Source organism: Martes martes (assembly GCF_963455335.1).
Source record: "Martes martes genome assembly, chromosome: 12".
Taxonomy (NCBI): domain Eukaryota; kingdom Metazoa; phylum Chordata; class Mammalia; order Carnivora; family Mustelidae; genus Martes; species Martes martes.
In genome coordinates this window covers 60,424,125-60,449,044 of record NC_137900.1, presented here as the reverse complement: position 1 = coordinate 60,449,044, position 24,920 = coordinate 60,424,125, and the positions used below count along the sequence as shown (strand labels likewise).

Sequence of the window (24,920 nt, the reverse complement as noted above, 5' to 3'; positions counted from 1 at the left end):
AGCACCCTGCTTCAACCACTGAGTCTTTTTTCTCTCAGTACTCCTCTGAAATAGAAAGGTATCAGACCTGACTAGGGCGAACATGTGGTACAATTGGCATCTCCATCCACTTAAGCTATCTACTTGGAAGAGGACAGACAGGGAATCTGAGGTGGATGGATGAAGTTGTGTTTCTGAATGGTGAAGAGGTCAGGCAGGGTGACCCTCTAAAAAGGTCTGCCAGAAGTATTTGTATCTGATCTGCTGGGTGACAGGGAATGGGAGTCTTGCAGTAAAAGGGACTGGAGACTCAGAAGGAAAAAGAGAATGTCAAAGTGATTGGCGTAGGAGGGGAATAACTCGGATAGGGTCTTTGGAGCGTGGCAGACAGAGAGAGGGGCCATTAGTAGCAAAGAGATGGCCCCCATTAGAGTGGTCAGAAAGAAGAACTTGAGAGTTCACATGAGTGGGGATGGGCAGGAAAGGAACAGAATCCTAACATGAAAAGCTGGAGCCCCCAAGTTAGCTGGAAGGATAAGAAAATGACACCTCTTCCCAGGGCAGAAGTGAGGGGACTGAGCTAGGAAAAGTGGGTTTATCAGCAACACTGGAGGTGGCAAGGGTGACATGGAACATAACTGTGAAAAGGGCAGAAGTCTGTGGTAGGAGACCACAGCCCCTAACAGAAGCCCTCAGCTGTGCAAAGCTGCTCAATGTGATTTAAACAAAGGACTGTACCCATTTTGTCTCTGAACTCTAGCACCAATCACAGCAGCTACTATTTTCTGGGGCCCTGTGGCAGGGACAGTATTAATACCATTACATGCATTACCTCATTGAAAGCCTCTTAACAACCCTATGAGTTAGTATTACTATCCCAATGTAAAGATAAGGAAACAGGTTTTAGAGAGGTGAAGTAGTTGGCCCAAGGTCACACAGTCTTAAGTAGAATCAGGATCTGAATTCAACTAGTCTGATTCTATAACCTATGCTCTTAACCACCCACCTTGGGGGTACCTAGAACCTGCAGGAGGATGTCAGAGGATTCCTCAATTCTCATTCCATAATGTACAAGAGGAAAGCGGCATACCTCTGTGAAATGAGTGACTCATATCACCTGGGTATTTGAAAATGTTCCTCTTTGAAAGTACCACCCCTAGCTATGGGAAGATCGTGTATCTACTGTGTGTTTGGAGGTACTGAACAACGCATCCTCAGGATACCTGTGGAAGAGACACCTGCCTCCCCATCTCTGAGGGGCAGCCATGTCTCTAGGATACTTCTGGGAGATTCTGCCGTAGGGTCTGAGAGAAATATTCTGCGCTCCAGGTGCCTGTTTGCTCTCCTGGAGCCTCTGGCTGTTGCACCCTACTGCAGCTCCTTGGTTTGGCTGGGGCACAGGATTAGCCATCCCCAGGAAATGCCTCCCTCCGGTCCAGGCAAGGATCCCAGCACACACACCCCTGGAGTGTGTATGTGTGTTGGGGGCAGGGTGGAATGCTTCCTTCTCTCCAGGTCAGGGAAGAGATGTGGGGACCACCTGGGGGCCCTCACCCCTCCCACCTCCTTGCTGGGGAAGTGCCCAGTCCAGTGCCCCTTCCACGGCCACCTCCCTCCCCCTAGCTGTGCCGGGGCATGAATCAGCTCTCACAGCTTGTTAAAGTTGGACCTCTTGTTTTCATGCCCTCACCTCAGGAAACAGAATTACAGCTTTTCCAGCTCTACTCAGCAGGGGGCCAGGGTCCTCACTTTATAAACATCCCCAAGCCTGTGAGAGCAGAGGGCATGGAGATGGTGTGAGACAGAAGCCCAGGGGAGAAAGACAGAAACTAAGACCGAAGGAGAAAAACAAAGAAAAGCCAGAGACAAGACCAGAAGAGAGGCCAAGAAGGGATCGCGAGGGCTGTGCTACAGGAATGACCCTAAGGATGCTCTGGGCTGGACAGGCGAAGGGGGTCCTGGGAAGCTGGGGTATCATCTGCTTGGTGATCTCTCTGCTCCTCCAGCAGCCAGGAGTCCACAGCAAGTGCTACTTTCAAGCTCAAGGTAAAGCTGGGGGAGGCATTAGGAAAGGACAAGGACAGAGGGAGCTGGGGCAAGGGGGCTTAGAGATGATCCTCTACCAGAATACCCAGACTCCCTCCAGCTTGGAAACAGGAGAGACTAAATATGCGGGCAATATGCACTTACTTTCTCCCATTCCAGACCACAAGGGATTCTGTCGGCCACCACCAATCCCCAACACACTAACATTTCCTGTTCTTCCCTAGCCCCCTGCCACTATGAAGGGAAATATTTTACCCTGGGTGAGTCTTGGCTCCGCAAGGACTGTTTCCATTGTACCTGTCTGCATCCCGTCGGTGTGGGCTGCTGTGACACGTAAGTGACCAAAGACAGCCAGAGAGAATGGCTCTGACATGAGTGACTAAGGGCTGGCCAGGGTGTAACCAGATTGCTGTGATGTGAGAACGAATAGAACAGAGGTACAAAGCAGGCTGAACCTGAAGTTACCAACAAGAATTTGAGAGATAAGGCTGCAGGCTACAAAGTGAGGGATGTAGGGGTGGGTCTGGACAGGAAGTATTTCTGCTGTGAAATGAAAAAATCCATATTTGGTAGGTGAGAGCTTGGCTAGGGGGACCAAGAGGGCACTAAAGATATGGGAAAGATATGAGAGGAATGCTGGCAGAGAGAAGTGTGGGGCAGGGATAAAGGTGGCCCTTCACTGTGCTGACTCCTTTCCCATCCTTTGGTTCCCCAGGTCCCAGCATCCCATCGACTTCCCTGCAGGCTGTGAGGTACGTCAGGAGGCAGGAACCTGCCAGTTCTCCCTGGTGCAAAAATCTGACCCTCGGCTGCCCTGCAAAGGAGGAGGGCCCGACCCAGAATGGGGCTCAGCTAACACCCCTGCTCCTGGGGCTCCTGCTCCCCACTCCAGCTAAACTCAACTGATCACCCTTCTGCTGACTGCCCACTGCTGCTGCCACTTCCAGGGAAACCACTAGCAGCTGCCAATTTATTCTGAATAAATAAATTAATGCTACAGCTGAAAGCCTGCCTCTTGTTGTCCGTGCCATTGGACCCCACGTGGGAAAAATGGGCCCTACTAGAGTCCAGGTGCTGAGTTCTCAGTATCCTGAAGAAAGATAGTGTCACGGTGAGCCAGTTTCAGATGGTTATGGTGCTGGTGCTGGGGCCTGGGGCTGCATATGAGGCCAGGGTAGGGCTTGTGGGCAGCACCTTGATGGGGAGGTCCCAGCTGAAGGTGTCCACGGGCACTTGCTCAGGCCCTGTCCAGGTGACAGGCTCAGGCTGTTCCAAAGGAGGTAGGAGCACCAAACCTGGTTCTCGTGATGTTACAAATTCAAAATGCAATCGCCACTTCAGGGACACTGTGGAAAAAAAAGATAAAGCAGAGGCATTAGAAGCCAGGAGTAAAAACGAGTGCAGGATGTGGTTAGTGAATGAGGAAAAAAAGCAGTATTCGGAAAGAGGAGAAAAAGCCACAGGGCTAGGATCAAGGGTTTCTCTAAAGAAATCTGTTAACCAGAAATGTGACAATCAGGATAGCAAGGTCAAGCACCTAAAAACCACAGCATGGGACAGTCAGGACTTGGGAGCTTGATGTAAACAAGCTAGAGCATCAGAGATCAATGTGCCACAGGGTCACAGTGGGCAGGGGAAGGAAGAACACCCGCAAAGCTCTTAAAAGTTTAAGTGTCAGTGCATCTAGGAAATAGGCTGAAGGTCAGAGAAAGTGTTAAGGGTCAAAGGCTGGGTGTGGGTATGGCCAGGAGTTTGTTAGGAATCAGGACCCATTACACTCCAGAGAAATAGGGCATTTTACTCTCTTCCCCCCTCAGATAACGGTCAGGATCTCACCAATGGCTGTGCAGAAGCCTGGGGTGGAGCTGAGAGGGATGGGGAGGGAGAAGCTGGTTCTGGTTGTATGCAGGCAGGACTCCTGGTGCCGGGCATGAGTCACATGAGACACGGAGGGGACACCCCCTGTCCTGCGGCGCCTCTGGTACTCGGGCTGTACACGCTCCTCAGTCTGTAAGCTTACTGAAAACTGGGAGCAAGAAGAGAAGTGGGTGCTAGCAGGCACTGGGAAGTGCGGACTCTAGATGAGAGGCTTGAGCCCAACCTCAAAAGCTTTTTTACCAAGAGGACCCTGGGTGACCACACTCTTCACTTCTATATACCACCCCTCTTTATGCAGGCCCTTCTCCTTCCTCCCCAGCCCTCCAAGCCCAGCACCCCAAAAGCCCCTTTCCTTCTCACCTGCAAACAAGCTACAGTTCCTTCCCCTAAGTTTAAGGTCCCCACCACATCCTCGCCGAGTCTGTATACAGATTTGAAGATGCCAAATGTCCCAACTTTTCCTCGGCCATCACTGATATTGTATAGATCTGGGGAGAATGGGACACTGTAAGCGTGGAGTCCACACTGGAGCGTATCAAGGGCTGGGAGCCAGAGGCCAAAGTGGGGCTTTTCATTATAATGTGGGATACCAGTGAGTCCTTAGAAGTACGGGCAATTAGGAAAATCTGTAATACTATGGGAGGATAGGGGGTGGGGGGCAATTGTGAAAGGATTCTCACGGAGGCTGCGGCAGGATGTGGCAGCCATGAGACGCTCCCCAGCCAGCTCAGCTATCCACGAATCCTTCTTCCCACCTTCATCCTCTTCCAGGAATGGACTAGATGGGGCTACGGCCTCATCCTGGGGAAACCGGACATCTTGAAGGCCTACAGAGAGAATGAGCAGAAAATAGTGCTAGGAGGGAATGGACAGGAGAGATTAGGTTTTAGACTCCAGCCTGTGAAGGCTGAAGGTAATGGGAACCATGCCCCAGGTACCCATCTTAACTTACTGTCCAGAACCTCCCTCCCCAACCCCCTTGCACCTTTACTGAGACGAGGAAGCCTTTCTCCAGCCCCCCACTCACAAGCCCTCTTTAGATCATTTCTGCTTTGGTGAGGCTCTTCCCCAGCCCTGGATTTCCTCCAGAAATCCTTACTTACCCGTCAGCACAAGAACCCTCAGAGGAACCCTGAGTAAAGTGATGGGTGAGTTGACACGCTGGCAGCCAATGGTCAGTTTGTAGACATACTTGACTGACTGACCCCGAAAGGAGGGTGGTCCCTCTATGGGCAGCACTTCACTGTAGGAGTCTGGTTGGGAAGTAGTAGTCAGGGCAGCCAGAGGCAGCCAGAGAAGTCCTCCCTCCAGGAGCCTTAGAAGGCAATCCAGGGGTGGGGAGGAGGCAGTCACTCACATGATTTGGACTCTCCAGGATCTAGCCTCAGATCACAGAAAAGGATTTTTGGTGGAGTGGAAAGGATACACTGACCTCTCTCACCTAAAAGAGATTGAAACAAAACAAAACAAAAAAACCCCTGCAATTTAATGACCCCATTGTCCAGTACTGGATGAAGCTAGCGCAGCAATGGGGGCCACGAGCACTGCCAACAAAGGGCAGCCCCAAGTAAGCTACCCCTCTTTTCTTATTGTAAGATAGGATCAGTCTTATACCCCCAACATTAACAAATACATTCCCCCACATCTCCAATATGACAAAGACTAGAAGCACCCACTAGAACAATTTAACAAATTCACTCTTAGGTGGCAATGACTCCACCCCCTTTCAAAGGCAAATGCCCATCTCTAACCTCGGTGTGGCAGAAAGACAGTCTGGCTCTCTGGCTGGACGTCTGGCTGACTGGAGTCAGGGGGAGGTAGTGCTACTCGACTCTCACTGGCATGGAACTGGCAGTGGATTTGGGCACTGGCCCAGGCCAGAGCCTCACTACAGGAAGAGAAAAAGAAGGCATCAGAGGGGCGATCCTGACCTCACAAATACTCTCCCAAGCTCCCTTAACCCCCTGAGGAGACCAACACCATCAGGTGACTGTCCTAGGAGTAAGGGTATCTAGAACCCCAAAAAGAATCCATCAGACAAAGAGAAGTATACTATGGGTAGAAGTGGGAATGGGGGAGAAGAAAGGAAGGGCGTGTGGAGGGCTCTGTCAATCCCATCTTCTGTTAAACAGCCCTTTCCTTCAATGAGAACACAACGAGCAAGAAAGTGGTGGCGTAGCTACACGACAACCTGAGCTCTGGCTTAGCACTACAGATACCAGGTTTTCTCCCAGAAGAACCACCTTCTTCAGTATCTGCATCCCTACCTGGATGCAGAAGTGGCCGTGGGGGGCAGGGGGTTGGTGACCGTCACTACACACTCCAGCGCCTCCCCCGCCAGAAACACAGGACCTCGGCTCAGCTCTGCTACCACTTCAATCATGGCAGCTCCGGAATGAGAACTAGAGGTAAACGGGGGGGGGGGGGGTGTCAGATCTCAGTACCATGGATGGCAGGGAGGGGCGTCTGCGGCGAGCCTGGGGGCGAGGAGAGGAGACGGGCAGTCACCGCCACGGAGTTTGGGAGAAGCACCTGGATTTGGGATGCGGGAGGCGGATGGGAACTACGGGTAGCAGCTGACTCAGTAAAGATAGGACTTCGCTCGGGGCCCCAGACCCCCGCCCCTCTTAGCGCCGAGTTAGTTCCCTTACCACCCACCCCCGAACCTCCAAACCGGCCTCCGCCGCCCTCCCTCCAGATTCCAGGTCCCAGCCCAAGGCCGCCGCCGCCCGTCACCTCGCGCCCCTAGCCCGGGCACCTCGCACGGTCGAAAACGGGGTCTCGGCACACCGAGGCCCTCACCTGCCCGCCCCTCCAGAACCGGGCCAAGTGCGTGGCGGCGTCCGCAACAGAGGCGGGACTTCCCTTCAGCCCCCCTTCCCGACAGAGCGCCTTCCGGCCGGAAACACCCGGCCGGCCCAACCGGAAGGGGCTCGGGTCGTCCTGCAGCATTGGGTCACCTTCCCACGGGCTGGCACCTGGGCGCAGGCGCTGTCCCAGACACCAACCGGCGGGACCCGGCGTCCCACCCAGGAAAGGGCCTGGCGCCACGGCCGGAGGACCAGGCTGAGGCTGCCGAGAGCTCCCGGGCCGGTCCCGGGGGCGGTTCCTTGCGGGCTGGCCCCCGGGGCTCCTCCCCTTTCCGCGGACTCGGTAGCTCTTTGGTCGGGCAAGCTAATCACCGCGGCCCAATGACGACGAGGCCCGACCCTTCCCTCCCAGGACCCAGAAAGACGACCGAGGGGGAGCCCGAGGCGGCTTCATTGCAGTCGCCGCCAACGCCGCTGCACCAACAGCTCCCAGGCTCCACAGAGACACCAGTTCACCTCGGGTTTCCCCAGCGCCCGGCTCTCCGAGACGACACCTAACTACCACAACTGCCCACATCTGGACTTGGCTGGTGAGGTATTTTGTACCAAAAGACTTGGGACCAGGGACCATCGAGGTCGTGCGGACCCAGGATCCAGGGAACATGGGAACTGGAGTCCCAGCCTCGGAGCAGACGAGGTGTGCCAAAGGGGAGCCACAGGTTTATTGCCCTGAAAATGCTGGAGGCACCGAGGCTGGGCAGGTTACAGACCTCCAGAGCCCTGAAGACAATCGACGCCAAAGTGAGCAGGGCGGCAACAGTCCGGAGGACTCTGGGCAACTGATGGCATCCTATGAAGGTAAAGCTAAGGGCTACCAGGTGCCTCCCTTTGGCTGGCGCATCTGCCTGGCTCATGAGTTTGCAGAGAAGAGGAAACCCTTTAATGCCAACAACGTCTCCCTAAGCAACTTGATAAAGCATCTGGGCATGGGCTTTCGGTGAGTAGATCTCATTGCCTACAGTACGTTAGGTTTCACTTTGTTCCAGCACAAGCCTTCCAGCAGAGGTGAGAAAGGGTGAGAAAGCAGGTGAGTGCTTTGTCCCAGTCAAGTGGCCCCCAACCCCCATATTCTAAGTCTGTGGTTTTAGGGGGTGAGACTGGGTTACATCTCTGCAACCCCCCTCCTCCCAGTAACTTATCCTCCTAGTAGGAAAGAACAGGAACATCTGGGCCTGTAGTCAGCCTTTCCCATTTAGGCTCCCTCTCACACACTCCCTCTTACCAAAGCCCGCCCTTTGGTATTTGCTATACTTTGTGGCAAGGTGAGAAAGGATAGTCTGGCTGCTGCGGTGCTGACACAATGTTGTTTTATTCAGGAGGGGGAAGTTCTCGACCCTGATTACCCTGATTACCCTGAGCTGCTGGGGTACTCTCTGCCTCATTTAGGCACACATTACCTTTCTTTCCTCAAGCTTTGGCTCCGGGGAGTGGGTTACAGCCTGCCTGCTCTCACCCCAAGGAGAGGGTGTGAGAGGTGCTATTCACTCTATTCTGGGATAGCCAATCCCTGATAGAAAAAGCAAAGACCTCTGGCCAGAGAGGCAGTGCTGTAAGTGTCCCTGGTAATACAGTGTTCCAGAGCCTGCATTGATGCCCTTTCCCCCAAGGATTACAGACACCCCAAGTGCTTACCCTGAGCTGTAGAACTCCTTTAGATCCCTACAGACCCCTCTTGAGTTCAAAAGCTAGTGATGAGGAGCCACGACCTATTAACAGGAACAGGTGGATATGAGGACAGAAAGCATCACCCTGAGGTCATCCTGAGTCAACCCACACTGTAAACACAGCTGGCGATGGAAGTATAAAGGTTGGAAAACTCAGCCCTAACAGCCTCTAAACTAGGGGATCCTTCCCTCTCTGTCAGTGCTGTAGGGCTGGGCTAGGTAGCCCATTTACCTAACCCCAGCTGTAAGCAGTGGGAAGGGCCTGGCACTGCCTGGGTATCTGGCTCCTTTGCTAGATCCTGTGGGTGGCTTGTACCAGAGAACAATCATCCCTCCAGGCTATTTCAGAAACTGACTCAGCCTAACTTTGACCCCCAAAGCTTCTGGGTTAAAATAAGATGGAGGGCTAGCGTGCTGAGAGAAGCACATGGGGTGCATGTGGTAGGGACACTGAGATCAGGAACAGGTAGGCATCCTAGCCCCTCAGTCCCTCACTGTGAGCTGAGTCAGAGGCCTGAAACTGTGCTCAGCCCCCGGACCTTGGCTCCACATACCAGGATAGGGTGGACATCACCGACACAGGGCTTTTAGAACAGAATGTGGTCCTGCATTGAGGAGAAAGCAGGGGTGAGACAAGGAACAATTCTGAATGATAATTCTTAAATTGGGGCTGACATTATGGAGAAGGCCAAATAGGTCAGGAACGGCCAGCTGCCAGGTTAAGGGAATGAGAGGTGAACCCTAAGAGGAAATCAGACTGGGAGTACTCTAATCAGGCGTTGCAGCAAGCCGGCATTCTCTTGGCCTCATTGTGGGAAGAATTCCATTTTGATTGCTCTCCCTTCCAGCTAGAGTCCATTGGTTCATAAGTATTTATTGAGTGTTTGTTCTATGCAAGATTCTCCTTTGTTCAGCGTATCTCCCTGTCTTGCATTTCTCCCTTGCTGCCCTAATCCCTGCTGCACTCTCCCCTCCCTTCTCCCACCCCTTCCCCAGTTCTTTCTGGCCTCTTGTTTCAAAGTCCAGTTTATTCTAAAACAGCAAGACTTTGTGCCTTCCCTCTTCCTTCCCCTACTCCCAGAATGTATCTTCCCTATTCTGTAATCACATTTCATCTCCCCTTGCTCCTCTTTGTGTTCATCTGTCTTGTGCTTGTATTATCATTGGTAAATTCAGCAAATACTTAACCAGCTCCAGACCATGTGCCCTGCCTGTGGTTGAAGCTGTGGGTAATCAACTAGTCTTTGTCAATATCCCTTTCCCCATGGTATTTAAAAGTATGTCAGACTTACATGAGGAACGCTTAGAAATAACAAGACAGTGTCTGATGGGAGTTCAGATAGTGTATGTACAGGTCACAATCATACCTGACACACATACTCCACTTGATGGCTTTCCCACTTGTTACACCATTTGCTCTTTCAACCATTCCATGAAGTAGGTAGGACAGGAGGTATCCCATCTCATAGATGAGGAAACTGAGGCTCTGAGGAGTTACTTACCCCAATTCCATGGTTACAGGTGATATGCTTGAACGATGGGTATAAAATAGGTGGGTAGGGAGGACAGTGGAATTGGGAGAGTCTGGTGGGGCAAGGGTTGCTTAGTGAGGACCCAGTCTGAATGGGGATTTATAGGGCTTGAGATTAGAAGTTAGGCTGAAACAGATGTCAGAGCCTTGAATCCCAAACAGAATCATTTGTCTATTGGAGTTATGACAAGACCAGGAAAGTGTGGGGATTTTTTTAGGCTTTACTAGGATATTTTGAAAGCGCAGACTCAGAAACCTTATAGTTTAAACACTGAACTTTTAAAAAAGACTTAAAAGGATATGCCCAAAAATGTAAATCCTGGTTGTCTATGGGTGGGATTTTTTGCCCTTTCATCTGGTATATTCTACAGATTTTCACTTTTTTTTTTTTAAAGATTTTATTTATTTATTTGACAGAGATCACAAGGAGGCAGAGAGGCAGGCAGACAGAGAAGAGTGGGGGGAAGCAGGCTCCCTGCTGAGCAGAGAGCCCGATGTGGGGCTCGATCCCAGGACCCTGGGATCATGACCCGAGCCAAAGGCAGAGGCTTTAACTCACTGAGCCACCCAGGCGCCCCCAGATTGTCACCTTTCACAACCAGGAAGACAAATAGTCATTTTATTTTTTATTTTTTTTTTTTTAAAGATTTTTATTTATGTATTTATTTGACAGAGAGAGATCACAAGTAGGGAGAGAGGCAGGCAGAGAGAGAGGAGGAAGCAGGCTCCCCGCTGAGCAGAGAGCCCGATGCGGGGCTCGATCCCAGGACCCCGAGATCATGACCTGAGCCGAAGGCAGAGGCTTAACCCACTGAGCCACCCAGGCGCCCCGACAAATAGTCATTTTAAAAAGGAAGAAAGTTATCTGAGCCGGCTGTGCCTATTGGGGGGTGGTGTAGTTGGGAAACCAAAACTGGCCCTTTCAGCACCTCAAAGAAAAGCTCCTGGGCTAAACTCAAGCAGTGGTAGTGGAATTAGAGGTGAGGCAAGGTCAGAAAGTTCCTTAGAGGGGAGAAACAAAGACAGTCCCTTGCTGTAAACGGGGGTGACTGGGAAGAGGAGAGGACATTGAACTATGGAGAGATAGAAAGGAGGCGAGATTTGGAAGTGAAGGGAATGGGTCCTCTGCAGACCCATTTAATAAATAAATAAATAAATTCTAAATATTTTTATTTATTTATTTTTAAAGATTTCATTTATTTATCTGACAGAAAGAGGAAGAGTGAGCACGGGCAGGGAGAGTGGCAGGCAGACGCAGAGGGAGAGGGAGAAGCAGGCTCTCCACTGAGCAGGGAGCCCGATGTGGGACTTGATTCCAGGACCCTGGGATCATGACCTGAGTCTAAGGTAGACACTTAACGACTGAGCCACCCTGGGGCCCCTCTGCAGACCCATTTAATGGGAAGTTACACCTGGGTGTCTAGAGAGAGGCAGGTGACTGCAGCCCAGGAGGTACCCCCTCCCGCCCCTTCCACTCACACTGCCTCTTGCTCCTCAGGTACCTGCAGTGGTGGTACCGGAAGACCCAGGTGGAGAAGAAGACACCTTTCATTGACCTCATCAATTGTGTACCCCTGAGACAGATCTATGGTGAGCCTCACCCCAGCTCTACTCTGCACAGAGAGGGCCCAGCCTCCGGGGCTACTGTAGAGCTAGGCAAAGAGGCTTCCTGCTTAAGCACGTTGCACCACCCCATCACTGGGGTTTTCTTTCCCCAGCTTTGCTGAGCTATAATTGACACAAAACGTCCTGTAAGTTTAAAGTGTACAATGCATTGATATGATATTCCCGTAGTTTTCAGAAAAACTCATCTTTATCGTCTAGAAAGAAATGGGCTTCTTTTCCTCTGCCATGCCCCACTAACCATCCTGATTCTACCTCTAGGTTGTCCTTTGGGTGGCATCGGGGGAGGCACTATCACCCGAGGCTGGAGAGGTCAGTTCTGTCGTTGGCAGCTTAATCCTGGAATGTACCAGCACCGGACAGTCATTGCTGACCAAGTAAGAACCAGGAGGTGGAGGAGAGGTCCAGAACAATACCCCAGGTCAGGAAGAACCTCTTAGCCTGTGTAGGATGTGGAATTTAGATGTGCACATGTGCACATGGTTCACTCTAATAAGTATTTTCAGGATGCTTTCCATGTGCCCAGCCCTGTGCTAGGATGTACTAGGAATGAGATACTCCAAGAGCACACATTTCTTAAAAGCATAAACAGCCCCAGCACCCCCTGTGCTCTCCATTTCTCTAGTAAATGTCTCTTACGTCCTTCACTGTCCCAGCTTCACTAGCTAATCCAGTACCCAGCCACAGAGGGTGCAAGGAATTCCCAGATCACTTAACCTGGTTGAAAGAGTATTTAGTAGGACCAGAAGGGAAAACAAACCCAAAAGTCTATAAATGTGTGGGGAATAAAGATGTACAGAATACCCACTATTCACCCTGATTTGCCAGCCTTCAGCCAGAGCTCAGCTCCTCTGCTGCTGATCACTCCTCTGGAGGTCTCCCTCCAGAGAAATACCTGAGACCTGAGAGCCTGGGAAGCCCCTCCTCTCCCAGGCATAACTCTCTAGCCTTTTCCCCTTCTCAGAATCTTCACTTCTTTTCGCTCTATTCGTTCATCACATCTGGGCCTTCAGTTGCCAGAGTCATGTGGTCTGCCTTTCATCATCATCTCTCCAGTGCCCTCAGAGGTGGAGCTGTCCACCACGTTCCCATTTCCTGTCTGAGGGATGCCTCCAGCTTTCAGCTCACCTTCAAAGAAAAAAATGACTAGCCGACCTTGAGTCCAGTTAATGACAGTGGCCTACCTAGTTCAGGTTTACCAGCCCTGCCCAGTGCCCCAAGCTTCCTCTCTGGCTCATCCATTAGGTATCCTGAGGGGAAGTGCCTTCCAGAATCACGACTCTAGAGTTAAAGTAATTATTGCATACTTAACATGTGCTAGAGATTGTGCTATGCATTTTGTGTGATATTTAATATTTAAAGACAGTCCTACAAAGTAAGTACCATTATTATGCCCACTTTATAGAGGAGGAAACTAAGATCCAAAGAGATTTTAGTAATACGCCCAAGATCATGTGGTTGGCAAAAGGAAGCACATTGGGATTCAGAACCAGCTTTCACTGTGGTTAAAAGGCCATGGTCTTAACCATTCTCTACCATTCCAACAACGTAAAAAATTATGTATATATATATTAAAAATGTAAGGCATATTTTGAAGCAAGGGAAGAGATACTAACCCCTCATAGACCCTATGCTCCAGAAGCTTATATTTTTATTAGAATGGGACTTTGAGAAAATGGAGACTGTGAGACCACGTAAGAACCAGAATGAGAGGGATAGATAGTACGCTGAGAAAAAAAGGACACTGCTCTAGACTTTACCCATTTTCTCTCTACACATGCCAGCTGTGCCTGTCTCTGGTGGTGGAGCCGTAGTAAAGAGGGGGGCCTCAGTGAATTGGAGAGGGCCCTGCCCTCAATGAACCCACAGAGCAGTCAGGGAGTCAGAATGTAAACAAAAACATTATAACATGCTAGACTAGAGAGGTAGGGGGACATACAGGACAATGACTCACTGCTTGAGGATGGAGATGGCATTTGGCCTAGGCTTTGAAGGATGAAAGGTTTCACCAGATGGAGAATGAGCTGGAATAAAGGCACGAGGAGGAAATGTAGTGTGTTCAAGGAACAGTGAGTATTTGACATGATCAGAATATAAGTGCTTGAACAGGTCGTGAGTATAATGGGCAGGGAGAGGCCAGATCAAGGACCTTGAAAGCCAGGTAGAAGAGTTTAGACTTTAGCCTGAGGGCCATGGGGAGTCACTGAAACATAAATACAGACTAGCATATCTTGATTCATCTGTAAGAAAGATCACGCTGATACCAGATGGGAAGAGGCAGAGCATAAACATAGAAATGGTGAGGGCAGGAAGACCACCATAGTAAGAAGAGAGAGAAAGCCACGGAGAGAGGAGGTAGGACCTGGTGGTGACTCACAGTGTGGGAGAGGGGCCGAATGGATGAGCAAGGCTGTGGCACAATGATAACCCCCGTAGGCTCAGAAAGGGGAGAGGAGATGAGTTTGAAGTGCCTGTGGTTACCCCATCCCAGCCTATCTGCCTTCTTGGTTTAGTTCACAGTTTGCTTGCGTCGGGAGGGGAAGACTGTGTACCAGCAAGTCCTGTCCGTGGAGCACCCAAGTGTCCTGCGAAGCTGGAACTGGGGCCTGTGTGGGTACTTTGCATTCTACCACGCCCTCTATCCCCGAGCCTGGACTGTCTATCAGCTTCCTGGCCAGAATGTCACCCTCACCTGTCGCCAGATCACACCCATCTTGCCCCATGACTACCAGGTGAGGCTCCCACTATGTTTCCTCCATTGCCCTCCCTTCCCTGAGATCTGTTTCTGCTGTAAATTCCACAATCTGTGAAAGAGAGGGGACTGGAACATGACATCATGATGGTTTTCCAGGACCTCCACTCAGTGGTAAGACAGCCTGCCTGGGAATATGGGGAGATGCAAGTGGAAACTAAAGAGAGTCCCCTGGGGGCAGGGATAGTATTTGAGCCAGGTCCTGGGTGTGGAGGAGTGGGACCAGGAGGAGCTACACTGGGACCGTCTGAGTATGATCTTTTGCTCCCAGGACAGCAGCCTGCCTGTAGGAGTCTTTGTGTGGGATGTGGAAAATGAAGGGGATGAAGCCCTAGATGTGTCCATCATGTTCTCCATGCGGAATGGACTGGGGGTTGGAGATGATGCCCCCGGGGGATTGTGGAATGAGCCCTTCTGTCTGGAGCATGATGGGGAGACTGTGCAGGGGCTGCTGCTGCATCATCCAACCCCTCCAAATCCCTACACGATGGCCGTGGCTGCGCGGCTCACGGTACGTTCCAGCCTACTCTAGACCTTAGCCCCACACCCTTCCCCTCAACCTGGCCCGAGTGTACCCCATCCCTGAGTCCTGTCCTCACTACCACCCGTAAGCCTATAGAACTCGGAGGTGGGAATTACAGCGGGAACTGGAGAGGTAGCCTGAAGCCAGCGTACTCGTGGAGCTTCCCCTGAGTGTTTGGCCCCCTAACAGGCGGATACCACGGTAACCCACATCACAGCCTTTGACCCTGACAGCACTGGGCAGCAGGTGTGGCAAGATCTACTTCAAGATGGACAGCTGGACTCCCCCGCTGGTGATGGGGGGATCTGATAGGGAGGTGTGGGAAGAGAGGTTGTCCCTGTCTTGGGAGGAGGGAGAGACCTGTTAACAAATAGGCCTTATTTTCCCTTATCAGGGATCCCTGGGACTGAAGGGGGTGCCTATGCCGATTTTTCTTGTGCTTCTCTCAGGCCAAAGCACCCCCTCGCAGAAAGGAGTAGGCATCGCTGGGGCTGTGTGTGTTACAGGCAAGCTGCCACCTCGAGGCCAGTGCCGCCTGGAGTTCTCACTGGCTTGGGATATGCCCAGAATCATGTTTGGAGCTAAGGGCCAGGTCTACTACAGGTGAAGGGACCGAGAGAGTACAGGGATCGAAGGTGCCAGAGCTCTGACCTAGAACCCCAGTTCTCATTTTTCCCCTTTCTTTCCATCCCAGGCGGTACACAAGGTTCTTTGGCCGCGATGGTAATGCAGCACCTGCCCTCAGCCACTACGCCCTGTGCCGATACATAGACTGGGAAGAGAAGATTTCAGCTTGGCAGAGCCCAGTATTGGATGACAGGTGCCAGTGGGGCTGATCTCTTGCCTTTCTCCTGGGCACTCACTCCAGCTGGGATTCCTTGGTTCAGTCTCCATCCACCATAGTCAGCAGAGTTGGGCTGGAATTTACTTGGTGCCCCCTGCTCTGCAGAACTCCAGAATCCTTCCCTTCCTGAGAGGTCCACACTCTAATAAATTAGACCATTCCCTCCTGACTCCTCAGATCCTTGCCTGCCTGGTACAAATCTGCGCTGTTCAATGAACTGTACTTCCTGGCTGATGGAGGCACAGTATGGCTGGAAGTTCCCGAGGACTCCCTACCGGACGAGCTGGTGGGGAGCATGTGTCAGCTCCGCCCCATCCTCCAGGAATATGGCCGATTTGGCTACCTTGAAGGTACGAGCTGCTGGTAGGCCGCAGTATGGCAGGCCATAACCATGGGCCAGTTACTGCCCTACCACAAGGCAGGATGGTGGGTTTTGCCTACCCCGAGGGACTGGTTGGGATGAGGGAGTAAGTGGCAGCTGTGGGCTACACTGGTGCCCCAACCCCAACTCCAGGACAAGCTAGGGAGGGGAACTGAAGGGGAAGCAGAAATTCTGGCAAGTGTATCTCCCTCCTTTCTCCAGGCCAGGAATATCGCATGTACAACACATATGACGTCCACTTTTACGCTTCCTTTGCCCTCGTCATGCTCTGGCCCAAACTTGAGCTCAGCCTGCAGTATGACATGGGTGAGGGTCCCTTTTGTGCCCCTTCTGCCCTCTTAGCCCGCCACACCCCTGAATCTTTGTGGTCCCTCAGATTGTCTCCACCCTCCTCTTTACCCAACATATCTGCATCCTGCTTACTGGTTCCCCTCTAGGATCATAAACACAGTTCTGAGCCCCACTTCAAGTCTGCCCATTCCCTGCCCCCACCTTGTGTGTCTGCTCCCCCAGCTCTGGCTACACTCAGGGAGGACCTGACACGGCGACAGTACCTGATGAGTGGGGTAATGGCACCTGTGAAAAGGAGAAACGTCATCCCGCATGATATTGGGGACCCAGGTAAAAGTTCTTCCACCCCCCAGTTTGCGTCCCTCTCTCAACTTTTATACTCTCTACTCTACCCCCTCAATGCAAATCAGTCAGGTTTCCTCCCCTCCCACAGATGATGAGCCATGGCTCCGAGTCAATGCATATGTGGTCCACGATACCGCTGACTGGAAGGACCTAAACCTGAAGTTCGTGCTGCAGGTTTATCGAGACTACCACCTGACGGGCGACCAGGGCTTCCTGAGAGACATGTGGCCTGTGTGTCTGGTAAGACATGCATGTGCCATGGCCAGCATGCCAAGGGCATGACTGGTGTCTGGGGGAAAGCCCTGCTGGCTAGTGTTGTCTCTCTTTAGCATTCATCTAGGTCTTCAGTGTCTTGGTCCCTCTCTAGGCTGTGATGGAATCTGAAATGAAGTTTGACAAGGACCAAGATGGACTCATTGAGAATGGAGGCTATGCAGACCAGACCTATGATGGATGGATCACCACAGGCCCCAGGTTGGGGAGTAGGGATTTCCAGGGTGCCTGAGGTGGGGAACTGAGCACCAGGGAATTGTAGGCTCAAGGAAGAATGATTCATTGCTTGTTATGTTGCATGGGAGTGGCTGGAACTGCCAATCTGACCCCCAAACCTGTGTCCCTGATCAGTGCTTACTGTGGAGGACTCTGGCTGGCAGCTGTGGCTGTGATGGTCCAGATGGCTGTTCTGTGTGGGGCAAAGGACGTCCAGGATAAGTTTTCTTCCATCCTTAGACGGGGCCAAGAAGCCTATGAGAGACTGCTGTGGAATGGTGAGTTGGAGGACCCTAAGGAGTCCTAAGGCAGCTCTGGGGATACAAGGAATATTATTTTGTCTTCCTCTATCCCAGGCCGCTATTACAACTATGACTGCAGCCCTCAGCCTCAGTCTTGTAGCATCATGTCTGACCAGTGTGCTGGCCAGTGGTTCCTGAGGGCCAGTGGTCTAGGAGAAGGAGACACTGAGGTGAGAAAGACTAGCAGGAGGAGCCAGAAAGGTGGGTTTTTCCTGGAGGTGGGAAGCAAATCTAAGAAACCATAATTCTGTCTTTGCCCCTCAGGTATTTCCTACCCGACATGTGGTCTGTGCTCTCCAGACTATCTTCGAGTTCAATGTCCGGGCCTTTGCTGGAGGAGCCATGGGGGCTGTGAATGGGATGCAGCCCCATGGTGTCCCTGACAGATCCAGTGTCCAGTCTGATGAAGTCTGGGTGGGTGTGGTCTATGGGCTGGCAGCCACCATGATCCAGGAGGTAATGCACCGCCTTTCCGTCTCTCTACCATCTGTACCTTGGGCTGGCAAACTTCCTCAGCCATCATACTTCTGTAGGACCCTACCCACCTGGAAAGCTTCTCCTTTCCCCTGGCATGCCTTCCATTTTCTGCCTTCAGGCTTCTGTCTGTGGGTCAGGTTTATTTCTGCCACTAGCTGGGAACTCCCTAAGGGCAGAGGCCCTGTTGTCTCTATCTGTGCAGCTGAAGTAGCTATTCAGGGATTGCCAAGTAATGTGACTGACATCTCTTTCCTACAGGGCCTGACTTGGGAAGGCTTCCAGACAGCTGAAGGCTGCTACCGAACTGTGTGGGAGCGTCTAGGCCTGGCTTTCCAGACCCCTGAAGCATACTGCCAGCAACGGGTGTTCCGCTCTCTGGCCTACATGCGGCCACTGAGTATCTGGGCCATGCAGCTGGCCCTGCAGCAGCAGCAGCATAAAAAGACCTCCAAGCCAGGAGCCCAGGAGGTCACAGGACTAAGCACAGGGCCTAACCTCGGACCAAAGGAAGCCACGGCAAACCCAAAGGAAGCCCTCTGACTGTGGGAGGGAGGCTCTAACAGCCCAGCCTCCAGCCTGGCCTTTCCTCTTCATCACTCCCCCTACCCTCCAAGTCTCCTGCAACCCTGAGCCACCAAGACAATCACGCCCCTTCCCTTCTCCCAACCCAGTCAGGCCAGTAAAGAGGGGCTGAAGGTGACCCAAGCATCAGAATCACTTATTTATTTCTCTCACCCAATCCCCTCACTGCATGAAATGTTCATGGAGGTCAGCTGATTCTCCCAGGCCCATTCATGGGGTGGTAGATTTACATGGGTACAAATAAAAGACCCAGAAAGCCAGTTAAGTGTGGTGTGTTTGGACTCTCAGTCTTCTTGACACAGGACACAGGAGCTCAGGCTAGCCCTCTCCCACCCCTTTCATGTGGACCCAGACTAGGAACCTCAGGCTCAGGCTTAGCCCCCCATATTCACATCTAGCCTGAATATCTGCCCTGTAAGATAACAGATGTGGGGCTGTGAGGAGGGAGCCATCCCCTACCTCTTGTGAAATTTGCATGCAGGGGAAGGACGGGACCCGGGCAGGGGGACTCTGAGGATGGGACAGGAAGTGGCAGCTTCAGAGGAGGCTCAGCACCAGGAGTCTGAGGCATATGGAAGATCAGGCAGCAAGAGTTGCCAGGAGCCTGGAGCTCCTGGTCTGAGCTGTCCTTCGGTGCCTCTGACTGCAGGGCAGGCAGCTCCAGCCGGTGGGGATCCTCACTGGGGAGGGCACGAAGCTGGCGGGACAACACTATGGAAACAAAGACTCCTCAAGGACTGGCCAGGCTTTCCCCCAGCCCTTCCTGAATGGTATTCCCAAGCCACTCACCTCCATGCTCAGCCAGCAGGCTCCCCCTTGTGTCAGAGGAGTACATAGCAGGTACGATGAGCAGACAGAAGGAGAAAAGTAGAACCTGGAGAAGGGGGAAAAATGAAGGGTTCTAGGTTGCAGCCCTGTCCCTGCCACCCGAGAAAAGGATCTCTCCTTCCTTCACCATCCTCACCAAGACGCAGGTACTGGTACTGCTCGTTTTGTTTGATATCTGAACCACCATGGCCTGAAGTCTCCTCAGCTGGTCCAGAAGGGACCTGGAAGAAGGAGGACAGTGAGCAGCCCCTGGCCTGGCACCCTGAGATAAACAATGAAACCATCCTGTTAAGGCCACCCCTCCATCTGTGCAATGAATGATCTCTTTTGTTTTTTATCCTATTTTTAAATGGATTCTTCCTCTCTGTGGACAAAATGCCTGAAGTTCCTCATTAAAACAAACACCTTTCTGTCCTGACCTGATTTAAACTCCTTTGCAAATACCTTCAGTGGTTCTATACTGCCCGCTCAGCTATTTACACAATCCTCACCAGACATTCGATGTTCTCTTTCTGACTCAACTCACCTACATTCAGGTTGATGCCAGACTGCACTATGCCACTTTCTTTTTCTTTCTTTTTTTTTTTTTTTTTTGCCCTTTTTCTTTCTGCCTAGAGTGTTCCCTATCCTGATCCCCACCCCAGAATCCTATCTACATCAAACGTCATCTGCCCCATGGGGTTTTTCTTTTTTTGTTATTTTTTTAAATTTAACATATAATGTATTATTTGTTTCAGGGGTACATGTCTGTGATTCATCTGTCTTAGACAATTCACAGCACTCACCATAGCACATACCCTCCCCAATGTCCATTATCCAGCCACCCCATCCCTCCCACCCCCTTCTACTCCAGCAACCCTCAGTTCGTTTCATGAGATTAAGAATCTCTTATGGTTTGTATCCCTCTCTGGTTTCATCTTGTTTCATTTTCCCCCTATGAACCTCTGCCTTGCTCCTCAAATTCCACAGATCAGTGAGATCTTATGATAATGTCTTTCTCTGACTGACTTATTTCTCTTAGCATAATACCCTCTAGTTCCATACACATCATGGAAAAAGGTAAGATTTTGGTTTTTTGATGGCTACATAATATTCCATTGTATATAGACACCACATCTTCTTTATCCATTCATCTGTTGAAGGACAACTAGGCTCTTTCCATAGTTTGGCTATTATGATCATTGCTACTATGAACACTGGGGTACACGTGCCCCTTCGGTTCACTACATTTGTATCTTTGGTGTAAATACCCAGTAGTGCAATTGCTGGGTTGTAGGGTCGCTCTATTTTCAACTTTTTCAGGAACCTCCATACTGTTTTCCAGAGTGGCTGCACCAGCTTGCATTCCCACCAACAGTGCAGGAGGGTTCCATGGGGTCTTTGTTACTCCCTCCTCTCTCTTTCTGAGTACTTAAATGACTAAATTTCTTGTGAATTTGTTCCCCCGTTACCATGAGCTTGAAATCAGATTCCCTAAAGGCCAAGCACCAGACCTTGCATGTAGGAGCTGCCCAGTGTGGAGCAGGGGAAAGAGTGAGATGGCATAAAATGGGAGGGAGAAGGGACGATGTTAGGGAGTTACTTACAAATTCTGTTCCTCTAGGAGCTGTACTTTGTTCTGTAGCTCCAGATTCTGGGCTGTATATTTCAAGACCCTGGGGAAATAATAGGATATGGGGATATGGCCTGTATCCCCACTTCAAAACCCAGTGCTTCCAACTAGCTCTACTCCTCACCCCCCACCCCCATCCCTCTCCTTCTTGTACCTGCTCTCTAAACCTCCCAAATACACCTTCTTCTTCCTGCGGCTCTCTTGAGCAGACTTTTTGTTTCTAATTTTCCTCCGCACTCGTGTCAGAACTTGTTCCTCCATCTAAGAGAACACAGAAAAATCGTCTCATCAGAAGAACACTGGACCAAAGAGTTGGAATGCAACTAAATTCAATCTTCTTCTTAATGCAGGAATCCCTTCTACAGTTTCCCTGACCGACAGGCACTTGGCTTCTCTCTGAACGCCTCTGAAGGCCAGGGGTTAACGTCCTCACGAGCCAGACCATTTTTAACAATTTTATTAATTAAAACAACAGAAACAACAACACCAACACCACTCCCCTCGGGGTGCCTGGATGGCTCAGTTGCTTGGGAGTCTGAATCTTTTTTTTTTAAAGATTTTATTTATTTATTAGACAGAGATCACAAGTAGGCAGACAGGCAGGCAGAGAGAGAAGGGGAAGCAGGCTCCCTGCGGAGCAGAGAGCCCCATGCAGGACTCAATCCCAGGACCCTGGGATCATGACCCAAGCCAAAGGCAGAGGCTTTAACCCACTGAGCCACCCAGGCGCCCCTGGGAGTCTGACTCTTGATTTCAGCTCAGGTCATGATCTCAGGGTCATGGGATCATACTCAGTAGGGAGTCGGCTTGAGATTCTTATTCTCTCTCCCTCTCCCTGTGCCCCCTACCCCACCCTGCTTGTGCGCACAAGTGCAATCTATTAAAATATATATTTTTAAAAAATCTTCCTTACCCTGAACCAACAAATGATTTCTATCAATTGGACTTACATAGTGTCTATCTCTGAGGCCATATAGAATGAACAGAATGAACAGTCTTTATTTTAAGGCACTTAACATTTCTTTAGAGTTAAAAATCTGGGCATAAATTTTAACTCCTCACCTTATCCTCTCTCCTCGGGATGGACAGCATCCTCTTAATATCTGTCAAAGATCTGGGTTCAAAACTAGACACTAAGATGTGCTCTGGCCAGTATAAAGGATAATAAGATGGTCACTGCCCTTCTAGAAACAACACCTCCACTGATACAGCCTTTGAACCCCACTCACTTTCTTAGTCATCCCCAACTGCTAACTCATCTTATATTTTTAAGGAATTAAAATTCTCTCAACTTTTCTGTACTGTTGATTTCACAACAGTACCACAATATGGTGCTTGTAAAGCTGCCTCTCATTGCTTGAAACTTTAAAACTTAAAACTTGGGATTTTATAATTATTCTTGCTACTAGTCCAGCCTTGATGAATTCTAAAACTTAATTCTACCGTTCAGCTATAGGTGGATTTCGATGAGGCCCTTACTGAAATCTAAGCATCAGGGCCCTTTGCTTGCACTGTCCTTTCCAGGTCCCTATACCAATGTTGCACTGATGATTTTGAATTCTTCTTTTTTAAAGAGAACACCAAAAATTTGTATAAACCCCACAAAACCAGGATTTGCCTCTGCATCTACCTTATTAACGACATGTACCAATTTCCTACTAGCAACAAATGGGCTAAATTTTCTAACCTCAGTCCGTCCTTAAATAAAATTAACAGAAGCGGTTGCTTGGGACTCAACCCCCGCCTCACCCACCCCCCCAGCTTTCACTCCCACCAATGAGAGTCTTACCTTAGTAAGAGGAAGTGTCCCATGCAGAGTAAGCCCCTCCTTCTCCAACAGCCTCTTCTCCTCATCTGTCAGTATCAGCCTGGCAATTTCCTGGGGTTACCAGGAGAGGTGGGCAGCAGAGTTGTAAGGGGAGGTCAGAAAGGAATGGGGAATCCAGCCCCACCCCCTGCAATGTGGGAATAATCCCGCCATAAATCAACTACCTGCTCTGCAGGCTCCTCCACACGCAGTGGAGTCGTCTGGGCTCCCTGTTTTCCATAGTTCCCACCATCTGCAAAAGGGAAAGTATAAATAGCCAGGCCCACAAGTCCTCTCCTCCCACCAAACCTCACTTATTTCAGACTCACCTAGATCTATGGAGACATGCTGCTGTGAGAGAGAGTACGTGTGATCATGGAGAACAAGACAGGAATCAGAGGAGCTAAGGTCGCTCAACGATGCTGGGGGACTCAGCAGGGAACTCAGGAAATCCTCTGCCTCCCACTCACTCAGCGTCTGCACAGGGTTCAAATTAACAAGCCCTGACCTATTACTACCCACCGCCTCGTGAACGCAATCCCAGCAACCCCGCGCCTCTCGGACTCACAGCCCCACCCACCTCGGAAAGTGGCTGCTCGGCCCCCAAATCTCCGCTTTCCTCTAGCAGGAAGTCCAGCAGGTCCTGGTCACCCAAGTCCAACGCCAGTTCCATATCCGGATATCAACGGGAAGGATGGGCAGAAACACTGAAGTTCACCCCACCACCTACTCGCTGCCCTGAACCAGTCGCTCTCAAACCGCACCAGCCCCCTAGACTCGATCCTCCGCAACTTCCAACACCACGGAAGTGACGCTCCTACCCCCGAGACATTCCGGAACTTGGAGTTTCCTCTGATGCGGAAGTCGCTTAGCTGTTGCACGCCACGTCCCGGGAGCGACGCAAACAGAGGGGACGTCCCTGCTGCCTCCTCACACCCTGGGGGCGGGCATTCTGGGGGACCGGCTCCGCCTTGGCCCCCGGCTAAAAAAGGGAAGGGTTAGAGACTAAAAGGGAACTCGGGCGCTGTTCGAGCATTTGCTCCGGATTGTGCCGCACCCTTGCTTCCTGCCGGGGAGGGGCCGCCTGTCTGAGGCCGGCTCCCGAGCATCGAGTGCCGCGGCCAGAGCAGCTTCCTGCTGCCCCCGCAACCATAGAGCGCGGGCCCAGGGCGCCGCCCGCGGGTGGGGGACGTTCCGCGGACGGAAGTGGCCGAGAGAGTGTCGAAGGGAGGGCGAGGCCGGAGCCCGATTGCCACCGGGAGAACGAGCGGGTTAGCGGGCCGGCGGGCGGGGCACGAGCCGGGCAGCGCAGGTAGGCCGGACCCGGCCGAGCCGGAGCCTCAGGGTGGGGCCGCGAGGCCGGACCCGGGAAGCTGGCGGGCGAGCGGGCGGGCGGGGCCCTCTGACTCTCCTGCGTCTCCTATTTCGGGTCCTATTGGAGAGGTCAGTGTCCAGTGTATCTCGGCTTGGGATCGGAGTTAAGTAGGCCGTTTTAAGGGAGCCAGGCCCTTCCTGGGATCAGTCCTTTGGAATAGTTTTGGGGAGGGCGAGATGTGGGTGGCAGTGAGGCGCAGGGGGGGATCGGGTTTGAGGTTAGCTGATAGCGGATATGTGGGTAGAAAAGCTTCGGGTGAGTTTGGGATTAGGTAGAGTTGGGTTTAGGAATCAAGGTTAGTTTAAGGAGTTATAAAGCCGTAGTTGGAAATTTAGAGTTACTGGCGTGAGTCAGGTTCGTTTTATGTAGGTGAAGTTTGGATTAGGTCATTGTGGAGTTTTTTGGTGTTTTTTTGTTTTTTGTTTTTTCTGGCCAACGTAAGTCAAAGGTGGGATTCAGGGCCGATTTAAGAGTTAACACAGGAATTAAATTAGAAGTCTAGTTTTAGGGATTAGAGAACATTAGCATGATACTAGGGATAAATACCAAAGGGATGGGTCAGGAACCAAGTGACAAAGGAGTTTTAGGCTTAGAGATCAACATTTAAGGTTAAGGTCAGGGAATTTGGTGCTGGAGGTAAAAATTAGATCAATATTACGGACCAAGGATTGGGTACGGTGTCTGTTAGGAAAGGGATGAATGTCAAAGCCAGTATTGGGA

The 24,920-nt window shown here is 51.2% G+C and overlaps 5 protein-coding genes across 9 annotated transcripts in view; 3 read left to right on the top strand and 2 right to left on the bottom strand.

The window, feature by feature from the left end:
* Positions 1–1,802: 1,802 nt before the first annotated feature.
* Positions 1,803–2,921, top strand: MSMP (microseminoprotein, prostate associated; the record flags this gene model as incomplete). Its single annotated transcript, XM_080820122.1, has 3 exons — positions 1,803–2,025; positions 2,250–2,358; positions 2,741–2,921. The coding sequence occupies exons 1-3, from the start codon at positions 1,896–1,898 to the stop codon at positions 2,919–2,921; spliced, it is 420 nt and encodes a 139-aa protein (XP_080676248.1). The 5' UTR covers positions 1,803–1,895.
* RGP1 (RGP1 homolog, RAB6A GEF complex partner 1) lies at positions 2,482–7,039 on the bottom strand. 3 transcript variants are annotated; one of them, XM_080820114.1, is made up of 9 exons: positions 6,706–7,039; positions 6,171–6,305; positions 5,655–5,791; positions 5,261–5,344; positions 5,007–5,156; positions 4,584–4,730; positions 4,264–4,391; positions 3,862–4,051; positions 2,482–3,371 (listed from the first exon to the last, which is right to left on the bottom strand). In XM_080820114.1, the coding sequence occupies exons 2-9, from the start codon at positions 6,284–6,286 to the stop codon at positions 3,148–3,150; spliced, it is 1,176 nt and encodes a 391-aa protein (XP_080676240.1). In that variant the 5' UTR covers positions 6,287–6,305; positions 6,706–7,039; the 3' UTR covers positions 2,482–3,147. The 3 variants fall into 3 exon arrangements, with proteins under 3 accessions (XP_080676240.1, XP_080676241.1, XP_080676242.1); XM_080820115.1 differs by having other exon boundaries at positions 6,662–6,770; XM_080820116.1 differs by having other exon boundaries at positions 6,640–6,762.
* On the top strand, positions 6,844–18,841 carry GBA2 (glucosylceramidase beta 2). Of its 2 annotated transcripts, XM_080820112.1 has the most exons (17): positions 6,844–7,710; positions 11,467–11,558; positions 11,853–11,968; positions 14,105–14,323; positions 14,615–14,854; positions 15,056–15,158; positions 15,316–15,469; positions 15,561–15,686; positions 15,888–16,060; positions 16,294–16,398; positions 16,606–16,713; positions 16,817–16,968; positions 17,096–17,202; positions 17,353–17,495; positions 17,574–17,689; positions 17,784–17,975; positions 18,255–18,841. In XM_080820112.1, the coding sequence occupies exons 1-17, from the start codon at positions 7,376–7,378 to the stop codon at positions 18,534–18,536; spliced, it is 2,763 nt and encodes a 920-aa protein (XP_080676238.1). In that variant the 5' UTR covers positions 6,844–7,375; the 3' UTR covers positions 18,537–18,841. The 2 variants fall into 2 exon arrangements, with proteins under 2 accessions (XP_080676238.1, XP_080676239.1); XM_080820113.1 differs by lacking the exon at positions 16,294–16,398 and having other exon boundaries at positions 6,884–7,710.
* Positions 18,705–23,892, bottom strand: CREB3 (cAMP responsive element binding protein 3). The gene is made up of 9 exons (XM_080820117.1): positions 23,406–23,892; positions 23,155–23,302; positions 23,011–23,078; positions 22,808–22,897; positions 21,173–21,279; positions 20,993–21,061; positions 19,543–19,627; positions 19,368–19,452; positions 18,705–19,289 (listed from the first exon to the last, which is right to left on the bottom strand). Exons 1-9 carry the CDS (start codon positions 23,496–23,498, stop codon positions 18,973–18,975), a joined length of 1,062 nt encoding a protein of 353 aa, XP_080676243.1. The 5' UTR covers positions 23,499–23,892; the 3' UTR covers positions 18,705–18,972.
* Positions 23,661–24,920, top strand: part of TLN1 (talin 1) — a 33,478-nt gene continuing 32,218 nt past the window's right edge. For both annotated transcript variants that reach the window (XM_080820111.1, XM_080820110.1), the window contains exon 1: positions 23,661–24,137. The gene's annotated coding sequence lies outside the window, so the exon portion shown is untranslated. The remainder of the gene's footprint in view (positions 24,138–24,920) is intronic.

Coding starts and splice junctions, on each gene's coding strand:
- RGP1 (XM_080820114.1), bottom strand. CDS start 6,286: ATGATTGAAGTGGTAGCAGAGCTGAGCCGAGGTCCTGTGTTTCTGGCG. Junction 5,792..6,170: donor ACGGCCACTTCTGCATCCAG/GTAGGGATGCAG, acceptor CTCTTCCTGTAG/TGAGGCTCTGGCCTGGGCCA. Junction 5,157..5,260: donor TCCTGGAGAGTCCAAATCAT/GTGAGTGACTGC, acceptor CTTCCCAACCAG/ACTCCTACAGTGAAGTGCTG.
- GBA2 (XM_080820112.1), top strand. CDS start 7,376: ATGGGAACTGGAGTCCCAGCCTCGGAGCAGACGAGGTGTGCCAAAGGG. Junction 15,687..15,887: donor AGCCCAGTATTGGATGACAG/GTGCCAGTGGGG, acceptor CTGACTCCTCAG/ATCCTTGCCTGCCTGGTACA. Junction 16,061..16,293: donor CCGATTTGGCTACCTTGAAG/GTACGAGCTGCT, acceptor TCCTTTCTCCAG/GCCAGGAATATCGCATGTAC.
- CREB3 (XM_080820117.1), bottom strand. CDS start 23,498: ATGGAACTGGCGTTGGACTTGGGTGACCAGGACCTGCTGGACTTCCTG. Junction 19,453..19,542: donor GTACCAGTACCTGCGTCTTG/GTGAGGATGGTG, acceptor CCCCTTCTCCAG/GTTCTACTTTTCTCCTTCTG. Junction 19,290..19,367: donor CCTGCTGGCTGAGCATGGAG/GTGAGTGGCTTG, acceptor TTGTTTCCATAG/TGTTGTCCCGCCAGCTTCGT.